Here is a 25144-nt window from a genome sequence, read left to right as displayed (position 1 = left end):
CAGAGCGAGATCCAGAAAAGGCGCAAAGCTACACAGAGAAACCCTGTCTCGAAAAACCAAAAAAAATAATAATAATAATAAAGGTACTTGATACCAAGCCTGACAACCTATATAAACCCCAGAATCCACTTGGTGGGAAAGAACCCCTAACAAGTTGTCCTCTGATCTCTACATACTGTGGCATGCTCACATGTGCTCATTCACATGAAATAAATATATTATACAGAGAGAGGAGAGAGAGAGAGAGAGAGAGAGAGAGAGAGAGAGAGAGAGAGAGAGAGAGAGAGAGAGAGAGAGAGAGAGAGAGAGAGAGAGAGACTGAATTAAGGGCTGGAGAGATGCTTAGCAGGTCAAGAACCTGAGAACTGAACTTGTTCCCTGGGACCCTCATGGTAAGAAAGAACCAACTCCCTCTGGGAAGTTGTACAATGTGAGAATTTTTTTTTTCAAGCGTAGCCAGCCTAACAAGAGCCCATATTCCTGAACCTCCCTCTTTCCCTTTTTAGTGGATTAACCAATGTTGTCAGATTGTGAAGCCAAGCTCCCACCAATGGGATGAAAAGCAATCACCACCTACATCAGGGATAAAGGAAGCCATGTCTCGAAAGAACAAGAAAAGAACAAAACAAAACCAACAAAACCAGACTAGGTGCATTTAGAATGGCGCTGCCTTGATTTAATTTCTGTCACTTTCATTTAGGGACAACTAACTGATGCCTACACAAGAGCAGACCACCAAGGTTCTTTGGTCGTTTCTGGAAGTCAGATTTCCGTCCGCAACTGCTCTCTCTGTCTACTTGATCATCAGCCCCGCAGCCTTGGTCCTTTCAGTCCATGACATCAGCTCTATGCACCTGGTCTCTTCCGCCTGCTCCATCTGCTTGCGGACGGTCACGCACAACGGAACTCAGGGAGCGAGCCCACAGGCGTCCCGGAAGACTGTGTGTGTGCGCACACACCCGGCCTGGCTGGCCTCTCCGACCGTTGACCCGGAAATGCTTATGGCAGCCCCTTGGATCTCTGGAGTACACCATGGTATTCCTTACAACGCGGCTCTGGCTACGGAACCGCCTCACGGACCGCTTTTGTCGGGTTCAGGAGGTGTTGAAACATGCTCAGGTGAGTGTGCGTGCCGGAATCGGGGCGCGGGCAAGGTGGTGCGCTACCATCCGGACACCCTTCTTCCTTTTTCTTCGTCCAGCATTTTAGGGGAAGGAAGAATCGCTGCTACCGGCTGGCAGTCAGGGCGGTGACCAGAGCTTTCGTTAAGTGTACGCAGGCCCGCAGACTGAAGAAGAGGAACCTGAGGACCGTAAGAGCCGCCCCTGGGAGCCCCATCCCGACCCCTAAGCTTGTCCTTCATCTCCCCTAGAGCTCGGCGCTCCTCCACACCCGGCTTCGGGAGCTCAGCCTTCCATCTCCCCGGAGCTTGGCCTTCATCCCCTGGGAGTTGTCCTCACCTCCTTGGACAGAAGCTGTGTGAAGGGTGAAAGGATCGGTATCAGCACAAGACACCCCTAGACCAAGTTTTCAGCACAAAGATTTATTTGTACCATAGGGACAAAGAGACAGAGACGGGAGTTAGAGGACGGGAGAAGGGGAAAGGTTCTCCGGAGAGTGGGGAGGGATAGTTATCCCGTAGGGACGAAGGACTGACTCTGGATAGAGAGGAAACAGACTTATCCCATAGGCAAATGGCAGTTTATAAAGGTAAAAGAGGAAGCCTCGTGTTAGGATGGGGTGTTTAATTTTAATTGAACAGGTTAATTAGGGCATCCACAGGGGGCTTTTTGCTGGACTTCAATACTTGGATAGCTGGTCCTTGGTAGTCAGCCTCAGGAGGAGGACATGGCCAAATAAGGGCTAGCTTTAGGTATGTAATCTAACGGTTTTTAGCAAGGAAGAGGGAATAGTGGAAGGGCAAGGCCTGCCAGAGCCACGTTTCTTATGATTGGGCCTACTAGAGTCCCTTCAAAGTTAGGTTTTTTGTCTTCTTCCTCGTTTGAGAGTTGTACTTAGGGACCTGGATTGTAGTTCTTATAAGTACCTATGAGCTGAGTCAACAGGGACATATGAAAGGTCATTTCTGACCTTCAGAGTCAGAAGGTGTTCCCTAAAGGCCGGAGATGGCTGCAGTGAAGAGGACTTGCTGGTCTTCTATGTCATTCCAGTTCTGTTCATAGCACCCACATTAGGCAACCCTCAACTGCCCATACTTCTAGATGCAGGGCATCTGACTCCTGGTCTCCACGGGCACCCACACACACGTTTTTCACAAATGACATACCCATATATGTATACAAATAAAAAAAGTTAAAGGACCCCCTAACCTGACTGTGGGTGCATCGTGACGGCTGTGTTCACACTCTGACAGTGTTGATTTGGGTCCCTGGTCCGTTCTCAGCTGCACCTGCCTTAGGGGTAGGGCAGTATTGCTGTAGGACCTGGTGATTTGTTCAGGTCCAAATGTGCTACAGTCTTGTAAACACATGGGAGTGTTCAGTTATAATATGAAAAGTGGCCAGGGTGGTGGTGGTGGTGGTGGTGGTGGTGGTGGCGGTGGCGGCGGCGGCGGCGGCGGCGGCGGCGGCGCACGCCTTTAATCCCAGCACTGGGAGGCAGAGGCAGGCAGATCTCTGTGAGTTTGAGGCCAGCGTGGGCTACAGAGTGAATTCCAGGTCAGGCTCCAAAGCTACACAGAGAAACCCTGTCTTGAAAAACCACAAAAGAAAAAAAAAAAAAGAAAAGTGAGCATTTGCTGCCACGGTGGACATTCTCAGGGCCTGGGACAGCCCTGGTCACCCTGGGATTTGTTAGAAATGCACATTTTAAAGGTCCTACTTTGAACCTGCTAAATCAGAATCTGGAAGGAGGACCCAAAAATTTGTGTAAACAAACCCCCAGGGATTCTGATGCAGGTTCAAACTTGAGAACTTGTGGAACTACTGTACCTTTTTTAAAAAAATGCTTAAAAGATCACTCTCACTCTGCAAAACAACCAACCAACCAACCCATTGTTATCTAATGTGTAAGAACAGACACACCAGGTAGTCTGAAGTTATACTACCATTGCTCTTCTCTTTGATTCTTGTGTCTTTCCAGATAGATGTTAAGGTATTTGCCTGTGCCTGGCATAGACCCTACTAATCCAATCAACCAGATCCTTCAAGGATCCTCTCTCCCTTCATAGAGTTTGCTGTGTTCCTATGTCTGCCACAGAATTTCAATCTTTGTTTTGGTACATACACATAGTTTGCAGTGGGTGACTTCCTTGCTTGTCTTTTTTTGAGGGGAAGAAAGGGAAGGCAGTACTTGGGATCGAATGAACCTAGGGCCTTGAACATGCTCGGCATGGGTTTTCTGTGTGTACATGTACCCATGCTTATGCACAGATGTAGGTTAGAGAGTAATTGTCAGGAGTCAGTTCTTGCCTTCTACCTCGTTGTAGCAAGATCTGCTTCACTGTTTCTGCTATACCCTGTACTCTAAGCTATCTGGCCTATGAATGGAGTGTTAGGATTATAGATGTATGCTACTACATCTAGCTCCCCCCCACCCCCACCCCGGAGCTGAGGACTGAACCCAGGGCCTTGTGCTTGCTAGGCAAGCGCTCTACCACTGAGCTAAATCCCCAACCCCTACATCTAGCTTTTTTACTTGAGTTCCAAGGATTGAGATCAGGTCATCAGGACTGCACAGTAATATGAGCCATCTCTGTGGCCTATGAATTTCTGAGCTATATCCCCAGCCAATGTCATGTGCATGTGTGGTCACTCCTCAGAAGCCATCCACCTGGTTTTTTTTGAGGTGAGGTCTCTAACTGGAACCTGAACATGATAAGGTGCCTGGCCTGCAAGCTCCAGGGAAGTCATGTATCACAGAGCACTAACTTCCCAGGCTGGACTTGAACTCGTTCTATGACCCAGGTTTGCAATCATGCCCTAGGTATTCTAGGAGCTGGGGTTACAGGCCTATGCTACCAGGCCTTGCCTGCCTGCCTGTCTTTATTGTTTTTTGTTTGCTTTGTTTAGTTTGTAAGCTAGAACCTTGCCATAGAGCCCTGCTTACCCTGAAACTCACTGTATAGGTCAGGCATAGGCCAGGCTGGCCTCAAACTTGCGTTGTTCTCCTGGCTTGGCCTCCCAAGTACTGAGATTTCAGGCATGAGTATCACCCTTGCTTGTCATTTTTTTTTTTTTTTTTTTTTTTTTTTGGTTTTTCGAGACAGGGTTTCTCTGTGTAGCTTTGCGCCTTTCCTGGGACTCGCTTGGTAGCCCAGGCTGGCCTCGAACTCACAGAGATCCGCCTGGCTCTGCCTCCCGAGTGCTGGGATTAAAGGCGTGCGCCACCACCGCCCGGCTAATGTATACAGTGTTCTCTTTGTATGTATCCCAGCAGGCCAGAAGAGGGTGCCAGATCTCATTACAGATGGTTGTGAGCCACCATGTGGGTGCTGGGAATTGAACTCAAGACCCTTGGAAGAACAGCCAGTGTTCTTAACCTCTGAGCCATCTCTCCAGCCCCATATTAAAGCTCGTTTGTTTTTTTTTTTTTGGTTTTTCGAGACAGGGTTTCTCTGTGTAGCTTTGCGCCTTTCCTGGAACTCACTTGGTAGTCCAGGCTGGCCTCGAACTCACAGAGATCCGCCTGGCTCTGCCTCCCGAGTGCTGGGATTAAAGGCGTGCGCCACCACCGCCCGCTTGTCATTTTTAAAGGAAATTTTTGTTTCCCCTTTTTTTTTTCTTTCAAGACAAGGTTTCTCTATGTAAACCAGACTGTCCCGGAATTTGATCTGTAGACCAGGCTGGCTTCTCACTCGTATGCCTGTGCCTCTGCCTCCTGAATGCTGGGATTAAAGGCTTGTACCACCACCACCACCCTTGTTTTTTGTTTTTTTTTTTTTTTGGTAACATTTTGTTTTGTTGAGACAGGGTCTCACTGTGTAGCTCTGGCTGTTGTGGGACTTGCTAGGTAGACCAGGCTAGTCTCATAACTCCCAAAGATCTGTCTGGCTCTGCCTTCTGAGTGCTGGGATTAAAGGCTTGTACCACCAGGACTATCTATGTGCATTGCCTTTTTGTGACAGTGTCTCAAAATGTAACCTAGGCTGGCTCTATCTCTTGATCATCTTGCTTTTTCATGGAGTGCTGCCTGCTTGTGATTCAGAGTGGGGCTTGTCTGTATGAAATACATCAACCTTTGCTGTTGTTTGTCCTAAAAGCTTGTTTGCCTGAGAAGAAAACATCTTTTCTACTTATTTTTACAAGCAATTTTAATTCAGTCAGAACCTTTGCTAAAAACAAGATATGGATACAACATTTAGAAATCAATATCAAGCAATATCCTAAAGCAAGGTGTGGTGGTGCAGACCTTTAATCCCAGCACTTAGGAGGCAGAGACAGGCAGATTCTTTGAGTTTGAGGGCAGCCTGATCTACATAGTTATAGGATAGCCAGAGCTACCTAGTGAGACCCTGTTTCAAAAGAAAGAAAGAAAGAAATCAATATCAAACATTTATTTTAATTCTAGCTCTGGACAAATCGAATTACAGCTGCCTCCCAGGAACATGGCTTACAGTACCCAGCATTCATTGTCAACTTAATTAAGGTAAGCTGAGGGCCTTTTTGAGGTGTTGAGCATCTAAAGGAATCATGCCATCAGATGTAAGCCAGCCTGGTAGCAGTCCATGGGGTAGACATGAGTGTTGCTAGGGCTGCACCCTAAACTACTTTTTGTTGTCTATATGGAGTTCTGGAAACCTACCTGCTTTTCCCTTGCCTTGCTGATAGTTTGTCATACAGTTGCCTGTTTTGGGATATTCGATCACATTGTGAACCCCGAGTTTACATTTTCATTAATTAAATAAAATCAACCTTGGGTCAGGAAGCAGAGCCAGCAACTAGTTGACAGAAAGTAATCATAGAGAGTCAGAGGGAGTCTGGAAGACTAATAGAGATGTACAGGGAGTAGTAGGGAGGGACTTTGAGTATGGCTGTCTTTTTTGGTTTGGTGGAGTGAAAGGATGCTCTATTTCTGAGACGCCGAGAAGGTCAGCTAGTTGCTTCTCAACCTTTCTGAGCTAGGAGGTTTTCACCCCAGCTTCTGACTCCCAACTCAGAACGATATTTAGTTAAAAACTGCATTTGGTGGCAGCAGCAGGAGGTGGAACCACCAGGCTTCTGCCTGAAAAGTGGGCCAGTAACTGGAACCACAGCAGCAGATTCAGGTGTGGCCATTGTGCTAATGGAAAACAACATTTTGGTACCCAGTGTGGGATGTCAAATGGAACAGGTCTTTCTTTGGACCGCCAGCTCCCAAATAATTAAAGAGACTTTTTATTACTTGTGAAAGCTTGGCCTTAGCTTAGGCTTGTTCCCAACTAGCTCTTAAAACTTAAATTAACCTGTTTATATTCATCAACATTCTGCCACATGGCTTGTTACCTCTCCTCCATATAGTACGTTCTACTTCCTCCATGTCTCTTCCCAGAGTTCCTATCTCTGCCTGGAAGTCCCGCCTATTCTCTCCTGCCTAGCTATTGGCCATTCAGCTCTTTATTAAATCAGTCAGAAGGTGTCTTAGGCAGGCAAGGAAGGACAGACACATCTAAACGTAATGTGATCAAATATCCTGCAACAGTTGCCAATTTGGATGTTTCTGTATGAAATGAAAAAGATAGAAAACTAATTTTAACTTTGGCTTTGAGGGTTTTTTGTTTTTGGTGTTTTTTTTTTTTTTTTTTTTTTTTTTTTTTTTTTGGTTTTTCGAGACAGGGTTTCTCTGTGCAGCTTTGCACCTTTCCTGGGACTCACTTGGTAGCCCAGGCTGGCCTCGAACTCACAGAGATCCGCCTGGCTCTGCCTCCCGAGTGCTGGGATTAAAGGCGTGCGCCACCACCACCGCCCGGCCGGGTTTTTTGTTTTTATGTTATGTAAAGTTGTTTTGCCTGCATGTATATCTGTGTACTACATCTGTGCCTGGTGTCTTTCGATGCCAGAAGAGGGCATTGGATCCCTGAGTTATAGATGATTATAAACTGCCCTGTGGGTTCAGGGAATTAAGTTTCTCTGGAAGAGGAGTAAGTGCTCTTAACTCCTGAGCAATTTCTCCAGCATCCCACATTTTTCCTTTTAAAAAGAGTCCATGGTGCCGGGCGGTGGTGGCGCACGCCTTTAATCCCAGCACTCGGGAGGCAGAGGCAGGTGGATCTCTGTGAGTTCGAGGCCAGCCTGGTCTCCAAAGCGAATTCCAGGAAAGGCGCAAAGCTACACAGAGAAACCCTGTTTTGAAAAAACCAAAAAAAAAAAAAAAAAGAGTCCATGGTAGGCATTCTGCTTCCACCTTAGCACAGACATTGTCCTAGTGCTTTTTAAGGGTCCTCTGGGTGAGCTGAGGAGGTGTTATATTCCCCATTTTATTGATGTGGGCCTGAAGCTCAGAAAGCAGATTTAAAGTCACAGGTCTGCAAGTTGTGGTACACATCTTTAGTCCAAACACTTGGATAGGGGAAGAGGATGACAGGTGGATCTCTGTGAGTTTGAGGCCAGCCCTCATTTACATAGTAAGTTCCAGGACAGCCAGAGCTACATAATAGAGAGATTTTTGTCTTTAAAAAAAAAAGAGAGAGAGTGAGCCAGGCAGTGGTGATGCAATGCCTTTAATTCCCGCACTTGGGAAGCAGAGACAGGTGGATCTCTGTGAGTTTGAGGCCAGCCTGGTCTACAGAGTGAGATCCAGGACCAAAACTACACAGAGAAACCCTGTCTCAAAAAACCAAAAGAAATAAAGAAAAAAGGAAAGAAAGAAAGTCACTTCCAGGTCATACAGTAGAGTCCACTTAGTGCTTGATAGCAGTATTTACTATATTTAGCCTATCCCCTTTTCTTCTTTTCTTGTCCCACTGCTGAAAGTTACCTGCTTTCTGAAATCACCTGTTACTGATCATCATTGCTGGGGATGGAATCCAGGGCCTGTACATAAGCACTCACCACTCAGTTACACTCCCAGCCCTATGGCCTCTCTCTCTTTTGAGGTAGTCTCACCTTGAACTCAATGCTTCTGCCAGCCCTGTAGTCTTAAGAAGCTTATATATGTCTTTGAATTACAGTAAAGGATTAGCCCATGCCAGAAGTCTTAGTGCCCAAGTGACCACTGACCCTAACCGTGGGTTCTAGGCCTCGGCTGGCTCTTCCATGTTGTAGCCTCTACAGGTACCTTTACTTGTCCCCACCCAAATTTATTCTACAGTATCCTCCTACATTTTACAGGCAAGATGTTCCTGCTTTACCTATCCCACCGTTCCCAGCTGTTGGACACCAGTAGAGTGGTGCTGGCTACTCTAGACTCACGAGGTCTTGTGGTTGCATCCTCCTGTCTGTTCCCACATGGAATCTCCTGTAGTCTACTGAAGTAATTTCTGTTGTTTTTGGATAGGGTCTCACTAGTCTTTGGCTGGCCTGGAATGCAGAGATCTGCCTGCCTCTGCCTCCACAGTGCTGGAATTAAAGGCATATACCACCACACTTAGCTTTTTCTTTTTTCTTTTTCTTTTTTTTTTTTTTTTCAGAGCTGAGGACCGATCCCAGGGCCTTGCACTTGCTAGGCAAGTGCTCTACCACTGAGCTAAATCCCTAACCCCTACACTTAGCTTTTTCAAGTGGTTTCTGATGCTTACTACAGGCTGTGGTTCTTTGTCTTCCCAGTGCCAGGTGGAGCTCAACAGGAAAGTACTTGTGGACCTGGCCATCTATGAACCAAAGACTTTTAAATCTTTGGCAGCTTTGGCTAAGAGAAGGCAGCAGGAAGGATTTGCTGCAGCTTTGGGGGATGGAAAGGAGCCTGAGGGCATCTTTTCCAGAGTGATGCAGTACCACTGAAGGCTAAAGAGCTATGGAAATTCTTATAAACAAGATAGTTGCAAAAGGATTGTCTATCACCAGTAAGTCTGATTTGTATTTATTTACATTTTAGCAACAGGCTTGAGAGAAAAGGTTTTTACTCAATGCCCTGTAAAGATTGTACAAATAAACCTTTTGCAGTGTTCAACTTGTGAGTTATTTTCTGGCATCAGGCAAACACACCTTTAAATGCATAAAGCCTCTGAAGTGCCCATATACTTGTTATCATTGACTGCCTATTAAGTGGTAGTAGTAGGATTTGCATGCTGTTTTTCCCTCTAAAGTAGAAGTTCCACACCAGGCTTCTGAAATGCCCCTGCTCTGCTGTGGAACAATCCTTTTCTACACTGCGAATATTTTACTCTCATTTGCTAATAAAAAGCTGGCCAATAGCTGGGCAGTAAGAGTTTGAGGGCAAGAGCCAGACTAGGAGAATTCTGGGAAGAGAAGGGCAGAGTCAGAGTCGCCAGCAAATTCAGAGAAGCAAGATGATAATTCGTACTGAGGAAAGGTACCAAGCCACGTGGCCAAACATAGATAAGAATATGAATTAATTTAAGGGTAAGAGCTAGTTAGTAATAAGCCTGAGCTATTGGCCAAGCATTTATAATTAATATAAGCCTCTGTGTGGTAATTTGGGAAGTGGCTGCTGGGTATTTGGGAACAGGAGGATGGGAACAGACTCTGGTCTGTTCCTAGTTTGTAAGCTTATTATTTGATATTAACCTCTTTTGGTCTTTTCCTTATGTATGTCATACCCAGTGGTTCAGCTGTTGGGCCACTAGCCTGTTTCCCTGTCTCTTTCTATGTTCCCTGTTGGGTACAGCTTAGGTGACTATGTCCTCATATCAAGAATGTGATACTCTTGGTCTCAGTATGAAAAGTTGGCTCAGTTTTATTTATTTATTTTATTTTAATTTTTTTTTTAAAGATTTATTTATTTATTATGTATACAGTATTCTGCCTACATGTGTCCTTGCAGGCCAGAAGAGGGCACCAGATCTCATTATAGATGGTTATGAGCCACCATGTGGTTGCTGGGAATTGAACTCAGGACCTCTGGAAGAATAGTCAGTGCTCTTAACCTCTGAGCCATCTCTCCAGCCCTTGGCTCAGTTTTAAAGGGAGACTTCCAAACTTACATCATCTAGCTAGATTTTTTTTCTTTTTTTTTCTGAAACAGGTTTTCTATGTGTAACAGTCCTGGCTGTCCTGGAACTTGATTTGTAGCCTAGGCTGGCCTTGAACTCACTGAGATCCGCCTGCCTCTGCCTCCCAAGTACTGAGATCAAAGGCATGTGCCACCACCACCAGGCTCTAGCTAGGTCTTTTAACAAGACTGCTCTCTAAGGCTCAGGAATATATTCTGGACAAACTCATTAGCAGCAGCACCTCAGCAGGTCTATTAATGCTATATAATGTAGTCTCTTTCACTCTTCCTCCTGCAGGGGATAATGTATCAGGTTAGGCCATCTTGGGATCCTGGCTCACTCAAAGACTGCCATCCCTCTAAAAACACCTATTTCCATGCCTCTATCAAGTTCTGTAGTTTGCTTTTGTTGTTGCTTTGTTTTTGTTTTTCGACACAGATATACACGTAAGCAAAACACCAATGCACATAAAATTTTTAAAAAGTTATAACTTAGAGGTTAAGAGCACCCTCACTTTGTAGACCATGAATGCGGACAAAACAGCAATGCACATAAAAGAAAATTAAATAAAATGTATATTAAAAAAAGACCACTTGGATCTCTCCTCTGTTCTTTATCATCACTGTAGGCCAGCTTAATTTTATCTTCCATTACTGAAGACAAGGCCCCTTTGGTTTTTGTTGTTGTTATCAGCCTAAAGGTCACTGCACTAAGTATTTGTGTCTTGTTTACAATACTGTCACCACTTTGCCTGAGTGTTCAATACATACTACTCATCAGCCAATGGTTATTGAACAGATGGGGTAGAAGATATAGACCCTTTTGGCCCCATCACTGAGCTTTGTTTTGTACTTAATAAAGACAAGAGATGCTGCCAACAAACCACTGTGGGTTATACCCAGCATCCCTATCTAGCCTAGGTTTCTCTCCCTGTTGGGTGTTGACAGTCATCTCCAGTACCAGAGTCTGGCTTGAGTAACTAGAGCCAAGTCTCTTCTATCTTTTGGCCAGCTTCAGTTTAGGGAATGGGCAAGCAGCCAGGCAGTGACAGCCTTGGACCCTTGGACCCACCTTGGAGTTGCAGCCTAGGGATAGAGATGAGTGGACAGTAACAATACGACCAACATGGGTAGAGGGCAGGAGATGTGGTCTTTGTTGGATCTGCTTAGGGAGTGGAATCAAATCAACCCCCTAGAGCTGGGCTATGGGATGCTGACTATTGGCAGCCTTGTTTGAAGCTCAGAACACCTGAATTGGACCTATCCAGGAATCTCCTTACCCTCCACTGTCCTCCCAATTTTCCCTCCCACCAAAGCTGCAATATTGGTGAAAGCGTAAGATAACAGCAGTGACAGGTAATAGCCACATCTACTGCATAGTTTTAGGTGAAACTTGGCAGGTCAGTAACGGAGTTAGGAATACTCATAAATACTGTCTGTAGGGTCAACTCCAAGTATTTTCCTACCGACCTTTAAAATCTCTAGTACCTGCCACGAGAGATTGGTAGAGTCATCAAATTTGACTTTTCCATTTCTCTTTAATCTGCCCGTAAAAAAAAAAGATTTATTTATGTATATGAGTGCTCTGTTTGCATGTATGCCTGCATGACAGAAGAGGGCATCAGATCCCATTATAGATGGTTGTGAGCCACTATGTGGTTTCTGGGAATTGAACTGAGGACCTCTGGAAGGGCATCTCTAGTTCCTTAACCTGCACTTTTTTTTGTTTTGTTTTTCGAGACAGGGTTTCTCTGTGCAGTTTTGTGGCCTGTCCTGGATCTCGCTCTGTAGCCCAGGCTGGCCTCGAACTCACAGAGATCCACCTGCCTCTGCCTCTCGAGTGCTGGAATTAAAGGCGTACGCCACCACCACCCGGCCCTAACCTGCACTTTTAATGCTGACAGATCCACCCCACAGCTGTAGCAGACCCAGAGGAAGAGCTGGAAGGGTTGAGAAGTAAAGACCCTGGACTAAATCGCGCTGTAATGCTGTGCGTGTGAGACTGTGGGGAAGAAGTCCCAATACCCACGGAAAGACTCCCTTCTAGAGCTCCAGTCTGCGAGGCAGGAGCGCTGCAATCCGCACCGGACTGACCGCTTCCGATTCTGTCCAGGTCGCGGAGCAGAGTGGGTAACGAGCAGCCCCTCCCGTGGCCACTTCCGGCGTCAGAGGCTGACGCGTAACAGAAGAACAGGTCGTACGGCCAACGGGGTCGAGGCGGCGGTGACGTGCAGCCAATGGGCGGGGGCGGGGCGGGGCGGCTGTGATCGTCGCGAGGAGCCGCCCTCCGGGAAGGGCCCGAAAAAGAATCGGCGGCACAAAATGGCGGCGTCGGCGGCCGGGGCTTCGGTGTTGGCGGCTCCTGCGTTGGCGGCCGGCTCTTCCGGCTCGGGGGGAGCCGCCCCAGGGTCTCAGGGGGTACTGATCGGTGACAGGCTATACTCAGGCGTGCTCATCACTTTGGAGAACTGCTTGCTGCCCGACGACAAGCTTCGCTTCACGCCATCCATGTCGAGTGGTCTCGATATCGACACAGAGACCGGCCTCCGCGTGGTGGGCTGCGAGCTCATCCAGGCAGCCGGCATCCTGCTTCGCCTGCCGCAGGTAAGGGCGCGGCCGCGAGCTTTATAGGTAACCGTCCGCCGGCCGGCCGAGAGTGCCAGGCCTTTGTTGTTGGCTTGGCCCACGTCCCGGAACCAACCGGACCTAGACCATGACTGAGGTCGGAGCCCGGCCCGCCCCGCAGCCTTGACATAATCCCCCTGAGTCCATGCTTCAAACCTGGCCGCTGACCGGCTTGGAGTGGGGCCCGCCCCGGACTTCCCTTCCCCCCCTCCCCCTCGGGCGAAGGCCCTCTTACAAACCCCAGGACAACCTCGCGAGACCGAAATTCTTTGGGGAAATGGAAACTGTGGGTATTTGTCCAAGGGGGAACTACACATGACATTTGAGCTGGGACAGGTTTGAGTTCTGCGTTCAAAAGTGATGGAATCTTCTCCGTCCCTAGGTGGCCATGGCTACAGGGCAGGTGTTGTTCCAGCGATTCTTTTACACTAAGTCCTTCGTGAAACATTCCATGGAGGTAGGCTTCTTTGTTTTATCAGAGAGATGAATTGGGAGGAAACCTGACTTGTTCTGCACACTACTTAGTGAACTGAATTCTGTCCTGCAATGCCTATACAGTTCTCTCCCTGGAGGCCTGTCTCTGTACTTTCTTTTTGCTCCTAATAGTTTTTAACGCCCTGGAAGTTCCTCAGGTTGGGGAAAAACACCTGTGTCCCAATGTACATTTCAGCATGTGTCCATGGCTTGTGTTCACCTGGCTTCCAAAATAGAAGAGGCTCCAAGACGAATCAGGGATGTCATCAATGTATTCCATCGCCTTCGGCATCTAAGAGAGAAAAAGTGAGTCCCTTCCAGAGCTGTTGTATGTCTGGTATTGTAATACCAACCAGTGGATTTACAGCAGCTTGTTCCCGAGTGCCAGATGCTGTCTAGAGGTAGCAGTAGGGGAGCACAATAAGCAGGATAGCTGGCTGTGCTAGGTCTGCTGGAACAATTCCTGTATGACCACATCAGCTCACCACCCGATTCTCCTGTTTTCCCCATGCTTCTGGGCTGGTGGTTCTTCATTAAGGGAGTTGTCCCAGCATTGTATTATATTGACTAGCATTCCTGGCCTCTCCTTGACAGGAAGCGTTTGTATCCTTCCAAAGTTATTAACAGAAATATCCCTAGAAATTGTCTGTTTTGATATCTGACCTTGCTGTGTAGCCGTAAGTGGCCTGAAATGTAGGTGAGGCTGATCTCAACCTCTCAGCAGTCCCATCTCAATCTCCCCTTATGTTCCGACTACACGTGTGAACATGCTTGTCTCCAAATATTGCTTTTTAAAACACTCATGGAGAGCTGGACATGGTAGCACAAGCCTTTAATCCTAGCACTCAGAAGGCAGAGGCAGGAGATTCATTTGAGTTTGAGGTCAGCCTGGTCTACAGAGCTAAGTTGCAGGACAGCTGGGCTACACAGAGAAACCCTGTCTAGCAAAACAACAACAGTAAATGAACAAAAACCAACCCACCCTTGGAGCAAGTCAGAAGTGGAGATATGCAATTGAAATCCTGGTGTTTGAGAGGTGGAAATAAGATCAAGAGTTCAAGGTCATCCATCCTCAGTTACATAATGAATTTGAAGCCAGCCTGGAGTACATAAGACCCTGCCACAAGAGAACATAAAACATAAGAAGATCCTTTCTCAAAAATAGGTAAAACCCAAAAGCAATAGTGAGGGTCTCAATAGGTAAAGGACCATGAATTCAACTCTAGGATCAACGTGGCAGGAGAGAATTGACTCCCACAGTTGTCCTTTGTCCTCCACAGGCACAACCCACAAACCAAACAAATGTAATAAAAGTTTTAAAGAATATACATACACACAGAGTTGATCAGATGGTTTAATGGGTAAAAGAGCCTGCTGTCAAGCCCGAGGACCTGGATTTGATGCCCAGGTTCCACATGGTAGAAGTAGAAGGAAGCAACTGACCAACTGACTACAGCAGTCCCCCATACAAAATTAAAAGAAGAAAGAAAAAGAAAGTATCCACACAAAAAACCAGACAACTGTTGTCCCTAGAAGTGGACCATGCCCCTAGACATTACCCCAGACTTCCTGTTCTTTTTCACAGAAGCCCTTTAGTTTTTATTTTGTTCTGCATTTTTTTTTTTTTTTTTTTTTGTACTAGAGTTTTATTATGCAGCCTTAGTTGGCCTGGAACTTTATGTAGACCAGGCTGGCCTCACTCAGAAGGACTGTCTCTGCCCCTAGAGTGCTGGGGTTAGGGGAATGTGCTCAACTTAACAGAAACCTTTTAAAACACAGTCTGGTCTCTTATGTTTTGTTGTTGGTTTGGTTTGGTTTTCTAATACAGGGTTTCTTTGTAGACCTCTGTCTATCTTGGAATTCACTCTGTAGACCAGGCTGGCCTCGAAACTCACAGAGATCCACCTGCCTCTGCTTCCCGAGTGCTGCAATCAAAGGCATGCACCACCATGCCAGGCTAAACCTGGTCTCTTTTTTGATAGTCAATCTATATCTGTAGCTTTCTCATTCAAGAGTTCAACCAACCTTGGATTGAAAATATTGGGGTACAGGGAGTGGAATCAGTGTCTGTGCTGAACATGTATAGACTTTCTTGTCACTATTCCTTAAACTTCAGTACCATGACTATATGTGTGTAGCATTTACATTGTACTAGGTATCATAAAGTACTTAAATATGATTTGAAATGTGTGGAGACTATATGTAAGTGCTTTGGGGATATTCCACCATTTTGTATAAGAAACTTGAGCATTCATAGGTATTAGTATCAGGTGAAAGTTGTCATGGAACCAGCTCCAGTGTATACTGAGGGATGACTTTATTGATTCTGTAGTTTCCCATTCAACCAGAAAGGTTGATCTTTTTGTCTTGAATCTGACATGGTGTTATATAACACTTGTGCAGAGATCCCGAGACCTTCCACCATATTCAAGAGGTGTATTGATATGCTAAATACTGTTTATGTGTAGAGACAAGGGGCAGGTTAGTAATAAAGTGCACATAGGTTAGAATTGAGGTTTGAGGGCTGTTTTGCAATTTTGTTAAAGGAAGTGACATTTGTAGCTTTCTGGTACTGTAGTATAATCACTTGGTAGAATCTGAAAGACTTTTGCTTGATTGATCCTGATACAGAACATATGCTTTGTCTTTGCAGGAAACCTGTGCCTCTAGTGCTGGATCAAGAGTATGTTAATTTAAAGAACCAGATTATAAAGGCAGAAAGACGTGTTCTCAAGGAGCTGGGCTTTTGTGTCCACGTGAAGCACCCTCATAAGGTGGGTTTGGTTTGGCACCTGCGGCCAACTAAGCCATACTTCAGTTGACTTCTACTATATGCTGAAATGAAGACCTTGAAGAGTACTGAATGTTCCCTTCATTTGGTTTTTTTGTTTATGTCTAGAACGTAAAATTAATCCTTTATTTATCAACTTTTATATTATTTTTAGTAATATAAGAGTTTTTGAAGTGATGTCCTTTAGATCTGGGCTTTCAAAAGCAGTGGTAAAGTTTGAAGTTGAATCCATTAACATACATTTTTCTTGCCTGACTTGGCGGCAAGCAGGTTAGGATTTCAAAGACATCTCTAGCTACATTTCAAGTAGGAGGCCAGCCTCCCCTACATGAGACCTTATTTCAAAAATAAGCAGGGCTTAGCCTGGTGTAGTGGTGTACAGCTTTAATCTGTGTACTTGGGAGGCAGAGGCAGGTAGATATCTGTGAGTTCAAGGGCAACCTGGTCTTCACATCGAGTTCCAGGAGAGGCTCAAAAGCTACACAGAAAAACCTTGTCTTGAAATACCAAAAAGAAAGAAAGAAAGAAAGATTTATTTGTTCATACAGTTTATGTATATGATTGCTCTGTCTTTATTCATACCAGAAGAGGGAATCTGATCCCATTACAGATGGTTGTGAGCCACATGTGGTTGCTGAGAATTAAACTCAGGACCTCTGAAAGAGCAGTCAAATGCCCTTAACCAGCCCCATGTACATTTTTCTTAACAGTAATTTTTTTTTGTTTAAGAGCATGTGTGTACAAGTACATTTGGAGACCAGATAAAATTGTCAGGAATATTTCCTCCTGGGACAGGTGGTCTTATTGGCCTGAACCTTACCAATTAGGTTAGACTGGCTGGCCAGTGAGTCCCAGGAATCCTGTCTCTACTTCCCAAATCCTTCTGTATCTACTTCTCAAAAGTGAGCTACCACATCCAGCATTTTTATATGCATTCTAGGGATTGTGTGGCAAGCACTTTATTGACTGAGCTTTCTCCTTAGCCCTTAAGAACTAACTTTGTTTGTTTGGGTCTTTTGAGACAGGGTTTCTCTGTGTAGTTTTGGTGCCTGCATTGGATCTAGCTCTGTAGACCAGGCTGGCCTCGAACACACAGAGATCCACCTGGCTCTGCCTCCCGAGTGCTGGGATTAAAGGCGTGTGCCACCACCGCCTGGCAAGAACTAACTTTTAAAAGTTAGCTTTAATATCTCCAGTAGAAGAACAAGAAGAATTCTGAATCCTTTTATTTCAAAATTAACCAAAATAGTTTATATCATGTGCTGATTAAAAATGAGTTTATTGTTCTGTCTCTTGAGTGTCTTACCTAGTTTAGCTAAACTAAAACTTTAAAGCTTCAGGCTTAGCTGGGTATAGTAGTACACACTTTTAATCCTAGCACTTGGGTAGCAAAAGGCAGGCAGATCTCTGAGTTTGAGGCCAACCTGGTCTGCATATCAAGCTCCAGGCCAGCTCGATCTACAAAGTGAGACCCTGCCTTATTAAACCAAACAAAAGTTCATGTTTACTTCTGTGGCCTTGTCATCTTCTCTTGCTTATTTGAGTTTCTGACATTAAATTCTTGGTAAATCATCCACTAAATATTTTAAGTACTTTTCTTAATTTGTTTAATGTATTTTCATGTTTTGTACAAGTTGGCTACTGGGGTACAGGGCTATGTAGAGCAGGCTAATCTCATTGATGGAAAAGATGTTGTCAACGAGAATGAAAATGAGCCACATGGAAAACAAGGCCTTCGATGCCATGGGTGCAGCGTGGTCTTCACATGTGCACTCTGTCCAGCTGTAAAAGCAGGTAGCAAGCACATCACAAAAGTGGAGCTGTCTGCCGGACGTCACCAGGAGCTCCCTGGGGTATAGCTTGAGGTTCTTTTGCTGCATGGACACCAAGATCTGAGTTCCCTGCTCTCCAAGTTTTTGGTAATAACTGCCTGACCCATATCTTCCAGATAATCGTTATGTACCTTCAGGTGTTAGAGTGTGAGCGTAATCAACACCTGGTCCAGACTGCATGGTGAGTTGATTTTCCTTGTTTTATGAGACCAGCAAGGGCAGTTCAGGAATGTATTACTTGAGGCACTTGGGCAGTGGGTTGTCATCCCATGACTTGGTTATGGTCTGGAATTGTCCCAGTGCCTCCCCCAAAATGACAGGGACAGGCTTAACGGTAGGTGGCCCATCCACCCCTGCCCCTGTATTTCCAATGCTTCCACCCCGGGAGAGTAGTCAATGGGCTTTTCTCTGAGGTTTGGTAGCTGGGTATAGGAATGTTATAGGTGATGGTCCCAACAACAGAATCAGTGGTATTGTTTCCAGAGAATTTAGGGAAGGGAAGGGGTTTTGATGCAGTCCTGGGTTGGTTTTAGCAGGCATATGCTAGAATGAAGCCTGAAGTAACAATTTGGTGTTGGGGTATATTTCCCCCACAGAGTTAAGTCTGTAGGGGTCATAATTGCTGACTGAATTGTCTGGTGCTATGACATGCTTTATAGAGAACCTGTTTTGACTTTTCTTTTCTGTACTCTTTCAATCAAAGGGTAGCCTCTGAGGGTAAGTGACTAAGACTTCTCCTCTGCTGTCCAAGCGCTTTGGTGCAGGGACAGCGGCCGTCTTCAGCCAATCCAGTGCAGGCTCTCCACCGAAGGCTGGCTCTAGACTGGTGGTATGCGTACCTGATAGTATAGTCATGGCCGACTGCTGCTTGTGGTTCTCTGACGATTGTGCTTCTTGTTAATCCTGTCGTGCTTGGTAATTGTATCAATCAATTAGAGTTGATAACTGTCTTAACTTGAATTTTGTCCTTTTAAAACTGCTGTACCTGTGCAATAAAGATGCAATACCTTTCCTGTTTAAAAAAATATATATATAGAAAGCTGTAAGAATTGAAGTGACAAATTGGCATGGTGGAAATTCAGGCTGTTATTAGATCTTGTCATTATTTCTCCCAAGTCCTACAGTTGCTCTTTTCAGCAGCTTAAATGGCACTCATTCCAGTAAAGGTGTGCATCTTTAAGTTAAACTATTGTAATTTATTTCAAATGTAGCATAAAGTTTAAATACACCTTTAAAGGATTTCATCTGTTTTTAGAACTTAATATTAATGAGTTAGTACATTTGAATACTAAAAATTCCTTATTAGTAATAAAGTTATTGATGGTTATATTTGTGAATGTTTACGCTGTTTAGCCACAGAATGACTCCTGAGAGATGGATAGTGCAGCTCTCATTCTGGCTTCCCTTCTGATGTGTAGAGTTAATGTTTCCAGGGCCAGCTGCCTCTAATAGACATCTGTAGAATTTACTGTTTAGAATGTCAAATTGGGTTTGAATGTTACTTTCTCTAAGGTTTTAGGGCAAAGATACTGGGGTGGGGGTAGTTAAATCTTATGAGGTACAGCCTGACATTAGGGTGTGTGTGTTATACCATTATTGGATATGTTGGGCAGTGTATAATATAACCTCTTCACATGTTTTCTCATGAATTGTTTTTGTAATGTTGATAAAGCTAGTTTAGCATTTTGTTTTAGACTACAAATTTAAAAGAAATATATAAAGAAAATGTTAAAGATGTAGCCAATTTTAAAGACCTTTAACTTTTCTAAAAATGTGAAGTTTTGTACTTATATATATATCTTCTAAAGTATTAAAGTATTTTTAAGTGTGCTTAGCTTGTTGCCACTTTTAGTGTTTTGTTGCTTTTGTCTGATTTTTATGAATGTTCATTTTAAGACTCCTTGTTGAAATGGGACAGTTTGGAAACGTTCTTTGATAAACCCGAGAAGAGGATTCCCTTGGGTGTTGACCTCCTCTGCATGATGTGCCCATGCATCTGAACTGCACCCAAGGGCCTTTCCCTTTTCCAAGTGGACTCCCTCACTGGAGCTGCGGCTCAGTCATCTGGAGAAGGCCCGGGCCACAAGTGCTGCCTGAAGAAAAGGAACACAGGACGACAGCTTGTCTCACAGTTTCAAGGCTTCATGCTCAGCCTGCTCATTTGAGTTTGCATGTTTCTCTGCACTATGGATTTTGAACATTTAGATTTCTTTAATCAACTTCATTTTAACTACTAAGTAGCATTTTCTTTCTAAGCATTGTGCTTTGCATGATAGCAGGCCAAATATAGAAGGAAAAGTAAAGTTAAAGTCGGTTCTCGTTCATAGCAACACGTATTGTTTGACATTCAGCCAGCTTTTTTTCCCCAGTGATTTCTTTCATGTATTCAGAATATCCCCTGGTATCTCTGGAGATTCCCAGAGTTCCCAGCCCAATCATAGTGTAGAACCCTTAGGAATAACAACCTTTGATTACAAGTAGTAGCATAGTTGCCCATATCATTACAATCTTCCTGGTCTTGTTTTTAGGAACTACATGAATGACAGCCTTCGCACAGATGTCTTTGTGCGGTTCCAACCTGAGAGCATTGCTTGTGCCTGTATCTACCTCGCTGCCCGGACACTGGAGGTAAGTATATGGCTGCCTGTGTTTTAGACTCTAGACCTTTCTCCACCCTCTAGTAATGTTAGTGTATTTGTCAAACTAGGTTCATTAGCAACAGAGTTTCTTGGTAACTGTCAGGCCATTTTCAGGTGTTGCCCTAAGAATCTTGTTGGTCTTGAAGTGTTTTGTTGGTGATGGTGGTAGTGGTGGTGGTTTTTTGAGAATCCTCAGATTCACAAAGATCCAGCCTCTGCTCCTGAGTGCTAGGATTAAAGGTGTGCACCACCATACCTGGCCTTGGATTTCTTAAGGAAAGTGACATGATAACATTTGTATTCACAGATCCCTTTACCCAATCGTCCGCATTGGTTTCTTTTGTTTGGAGCAACTGAAGAAGAAATTCAAGAAATTTGCTTTAAAATCCTGCAGCTTTATACACGGAAAAAGGTTCCTCTGTGTGTTTTTGTGTGGATTATATGCTTGTGTTTGGCCAGAAGCATTTGGTTCTGAATGGATGATTCTGGCTTTTCAGGTTGATTTGACACACCTAGAAAGTGAGGTGGAAAAGAGAAAGCATGCCATCGAAGAGGCCAAGGCACGAGCTAGGGGGCTGCTACCCGGGAGTGCTCCAGTTCTGGACAGTGCTGCAGGGTTCTCACCTGCTCCCAAGCTGGGTAAGTGTTCAGACTTCATTCCTCACAAGGGAGCAATTTGGAACCTGAATTTTGGTTTGGGGATATGTGCTACTCCCTCCCAGATCTGTCTTGGAGTTGAGCCTGCAGCTATCTCAACAGTACTCTGGTACTGGAATCCCTAGCTGTCTGTTGATGGTCCTTAAAATAAGTCAGGGAGGCCCCAGGAATTGTTTTCATTCTAAGAAATGTGGACAGCCTTTCTGAAATGCTGTTTTTTTCCCTTTTTTCTTTCTTTTTTTTAAACGATATCTACCAAGTTGGCTTGTTATCTGGTTTTTGGTTTGTGGTGTTCTGGTTTTGGTTTTTTGAAACAGGGTTTCTCTGTACAACAGCTCTGGATGTCCTGAAACTAACTTTGTTGATCAAGCTGCCCTCTAACTCACAGAGATCTGTCTGCTGAGTACTGGGATTAAAGGCATGCAACAACCCCCACCCAGCTAAATTTTTAAGCTTAGAGTCTATGATTATATTGTTAGAACATAGAATATGATACTCATTCCCTGGTCCCTGGGCAAAATAGGTCTGAACAAAAGGCCTATCTGTGTCTTGTGTATATTTTCATTCTGGGTTAGTACAGGTGGTCTTGTCTTGCTTTGCTAGTGTATTTCCTTTTGAAGAGATTTCTGATTATGGTTTTAATTTCTTATTTGATTCAGTAGAATCTCCCAAAGAAGGTAAAGGAAACAAGTCTTCCCCACTCTCTGTGAAGAATGCCAAACGGAAAGTGGAGGGACCAAAGAAAGCCAAGGCAGACAGCCCTGTGAATGGGTAAGATGCTCATGTGTGCTTAGATAGACATTGAAGGCTAAGGTATTACAGGTCTGGAGAGATGGCTCAGAGGTTAAGAGCACTAGCTGCTCTTCCAGAGGTCCTGAGTTCAATTCCCAGCACCCACATGGTGGCTCACAACCATCTATAATGAGCTCTTGTGCCCTCTTCTGTTCTGCAAACATAATGCAGGCAAAATACTGTATACATAATAAATAAATAAATCTTTAAAAAAAAAAGGTATTACAGGTCTGAAACTTCTCTGCTCCTGTTTGCAGCTTGCCAAAAGGGCATGAGAGTCGAAGTCAGAGCAGGAGCCGTGAAGAGAGCTACTCAAGATCCCCGTCACGGTCTGCTTCTCCAAAGAGAAGGTGTGTGTCTGGGGCATTTTCTTAGGGTAGTAGGAGGGGACATAGATGTCACTTGCAATAGTGCGGACATTGGTGCCTTTTTATTTTATTTGAGACAGGGTTTCTTTTCTGTGTAGTTCTGGCTGTCCTGGAACTCATTCTGTAGAGCAGACTGCCTCCCAAGTGCTTGGATTGAAGGTGTGTGCCACCATGCCCAGTGGGGCAGTGGTTCTTAACCTGATGTGGTTTTTCTTTCTCTGAATTTGAGTCCCTTTGCAGCCAGCTGGTGGTGGTACATGCCTTTAATCTGAGCACTTGGAAGAAAGAGGCAGGTAGATCTCTGAGTTAGAGGCCAGCCTGGTCTACAGAGTGAGTTCTAGGACAGCCAGGGCTACACAGAGAAACCATGTCTTGAAAAATGAAACAAAATAAAATGAACCCCTTTGCCAACTCCTCGCTTTGTTAGGGCTTAGCTAGGACAGGTGGCCACACTTGTGGTCACAAGTATGTTTTTCTCTCCATAGGAAAAGTGATAGTGCCTCTACCTCAGGTGGGTCCAAGTCACAGAGTCGTTCTCGGAGCCGCAGTGATTCTCCTCCAAGGCAAGTACACCGTGGTGCTCCCTACAAAGGCTCAGAAGTGAGGACCTCCCGGAAATCTAAGGACTGCAAGTACCTCACCCAGAAGCCACACAAGTCTCGTAGCCGAAGCTCCTCTCGTTCTCGAAGCCCGTCACGAGAGCGGACAGACAATTCTGGAAAATACAAGAAGAAAAGTCATTACTATAGAGATCAAAGACGAGAGCGTTCAAGGTCCTATGAGCGCACAGGCCATCGCTATGAGCGGGACCACCCTGCACACAGCAGACATCGGAGGTGAGATGGGTTCCCTGGTGGCTGCCCTTGGTCCCTCCCTGTTGGGCACACCTTGGCTTCAGTGGCCTTGTAGCATGATATTTTTTGGAAGTGTTTTCAATTGGACCTTGAGGTGAATTTAACTGATGGGACAGCGAGCAAGGTACCCTTCAGGCTGGCCTGGGGAGTGCTGCACATCCGTCCCAGTTGAAGGTCCACCTCAACTGCAGACCTTCAGGTAGCTGGATGGAACAGCAAAGGCACTCGTCCCCATTGGTGTGGCTTGGTGCTATTGATAAGCTGTCTCTTCACTCCTAAACTGATACTCAATTACGTTAAGCCAAGAAAGATGATTTTTCAAATGTCCACCTATATTAGGTTATACTTGTGTACATATTTTCCAGTGTTTCACAATGAGAAAATGGCCTTAATAGCCCCCGCCCCCGTTCTCTATTCACGTTGTAAATAAACATGTGTTTAATACAAGTGAAAGCTATATATAAAAACTCAGAATTTGAATTCTGTTAGCTTAACACTTGTATAGAGAATTCTGATTTTTAAATTGTGAAGGTATTTAGGTCTGTGTTGAAAGTCATATATTTTTATCTGTGCAATGCTGAGTGCTGGCCACCAGCTCTAGAGAAATTTTACGAGGTTGAATAAACAAAATTCTCAGGACACTTGGGATGTAAGACTCCGTGGGCTGTCATTCTGCTTGTTTTCTTATGTGCATGCCTGGGGCTTGGCTGTGGGACTCAGGCATAGTGGGAGTGTTTGTGTGCAACTGTGCACTGCCACCTTAACTATTCTAGGGGAAATATGAGCTGTATATTCCCTGATCTTTGCTCCCAGTTCTCATTAAAGTGTTGGATTTTGTATTAAGCTCTGTGCGTTCTGAAACCATCTGCCCTTAGAGATGAAAGGCTGTTTTCTGGAGTGCAACAGGAGGGAAGCCGTACATCAATGTACAGCTGAAGGGCTTCAGTCTAAGGGTCATGGGTTTATCATAACTTAAATTTTGTGTTTAGGTACAGGGACAGCCAAGAATAGGGCTCCTGGGTTCAGATTGCCATCTGAACCACTGTGGACAGACAGTAAGACAGGTTAAGATGAGCAGGCCTATTCTTTGGATGAGTATTGCCTGTAAAAATGTACTGGCTGTTTTGCCAGGAGTCACTTCCTTAGACTAGCTCCTAGAGACAAGTATGGACCTTGTTCCCCATACCTTACCCCACCCTCAATAGCCAGAGCATCAGTGCCTCCAAGTAGCCTGTATATACTTTGTCTGAGTATCATTGCTGGGGCTAGTCAAATCCTGCTCAGGCCAGTTTCATGGTTCCTTGTCCCTACACAAAGAAGTAGCAGGTGGGTCAACTCTACTGCAGTGGCTCCCAGGTCATGGTGATCACTGAGACCAATACAGGTTCAGCAAGGTATTTGTGGGCCCTGGCAAGAAAAAGCAGTTCATCCTGGTATCCCCTGTCTGAGTGTGGTATGATCAACCTTTCCCTCCCTCTAAGGCAATGGCTCTCAACCTCTGGGTTGCATCCCCTGTGGAGTGGAACAACCCTTTCACGGGTCACCCAAGACCATCGGAAAACAGATGTTTACATTACAATTCAGAACAGTAGCAAAATTACAGTTATGAGGCCTGGCGGTGGTGGTGCATTCCCTTAATCCCAGCACTCAGGAGGCAGAGCCAGGTGGATCTCTGTGAGTTTGAGGCCAGCCTCATCTATAGAGTGAGATCCAGGACAGGCACCAAAACTACACAGAGAAACCCTGGCTCGAAAAAACAAACAAACAAACAAAAATTACAGTTTTGAATTAGCAATGAAAATAATTTTATGGTTGGGTGTTACCATAACATGAGGAATTGCATTAAAGGGTCACAGCATTAGGAAGGTTGAGAATCACTGCTCTAGGGGAATCCATGTAACAAAGGGTACAGAAGCCACTGTTTGCTTTGCCTTGTTCATATACTCTGCATCAAGAACCCTGTGGTTCAGACACAGTGATACTGTTGTGCACTTATCACTTTCATGCAGGAGGCAATACAGCTTTTTCATCATCATGTATAATACTCCAGTAACATTTAGATTTT

The 25144-nt window shown here is 44.9% G+C and overlaps 2 protein-coding genes across 8 annotated transcripts; both read left to right on the top strand.

The window, feature by feature from the left end:
- The first annotated feature begins 610 nt into the window (after positions 1–610).
- Mrpl20 (mitochondrial ribosomal protein L20) lies at positions 611–12299 on the top strand. 3 transcript variants are annotated; one of them, XM_052716001.1, is made up of 5 exons: positions 611–1119; positions 1202–1312; positions 5530–5607; positions 11952–12037; positions 12161–12299. In XM_052716001.1, exons 1-5 carry the CDS (start codon positions 835–837, stop codon positions 12228–12230), a joined length of 630 nt encoding a protein of 209 aa, XP_052571961.1. In that variant the 5' UTR covers positions 611–834; the 3' UTR covers positions 12231–12299. The 3 variants fall into 3 exon arrangements, 2 of the variants coding, with proteins under 2 accessions (XP_052571961.1, XP_052571960.1); XR_008213642.1 differs by lacking the exon at positions 12161–12299 and adding an exon at positions 8703–8938 and having other exon boundaries at positions 631–1119; positions 11952–12066; XM_052716000.1 differs by lacking the exons at positions 11952–12037; positions 12161–12299 and adding an exon at positions 8703–9045 and having other exon boundaries at positions 632–1119.
- Positions 12254–23737, top strand: Ccnl2 (cyclin L2). 5 transcript variants are annotated; one of them, XM_052715995.1, is made up of 11 exons: positions 12254–12651; positions 13055–13129; positions 13343–13452; positions 15800–15920; positions 17886–17950; positions 20298–20397; positions 20716–20820; positions 20906–21047; positions 21728–21836; positions 22115–22207; positions 22711–23737. In XM_052715995.1, the coding sequence occupies exons 1-11, from the start codon at positions 12370–12372 to the stop codon at positions 23063–23065; spliced, it is 1557 nt and encodes a 518-aa protein (XP_052571955.1). In that variant the 5' UTR covers positions 12254–12369; the 3' UTR covers positions 23066–23737. The 5 variants fall into 5 exon arrangements, with proteins under 5 accessions (XP_052571955.1, XP_052571954.1, XP_052571959.1 ...); XM_052715994.1 differs by having other exon boundaries at positions 21725–21836; XM_052715997.1 differs by lacking the exon at positions 12254–12651 and having other exon boundaries at positions 13279–13452; positions 21725–21836.
- Positions 23738–25144: the final 1407 nt, after the last annotated feature.

The sequence above is a fragment of the Peromyscus californicus genome, unplaced genomic scaffold (genome assembly GCF_007827085.1).
Source record: "Peromyscus californicus insignis strain IS unplaced genomic scaffold, ASM782708v3 Scaffold_5__1_contigs__length_169319896, whole genome shotgun sequence".
Lineage (NCBI taxonomy): Eukaryota > Metazoa > Chordata > Mammalia > Rodentia > Cricetidae > Peromyscus > Peromyscus californicus.
This window is presented reverse-complemented; position numbering and strand designations above follow the sequence as displayed.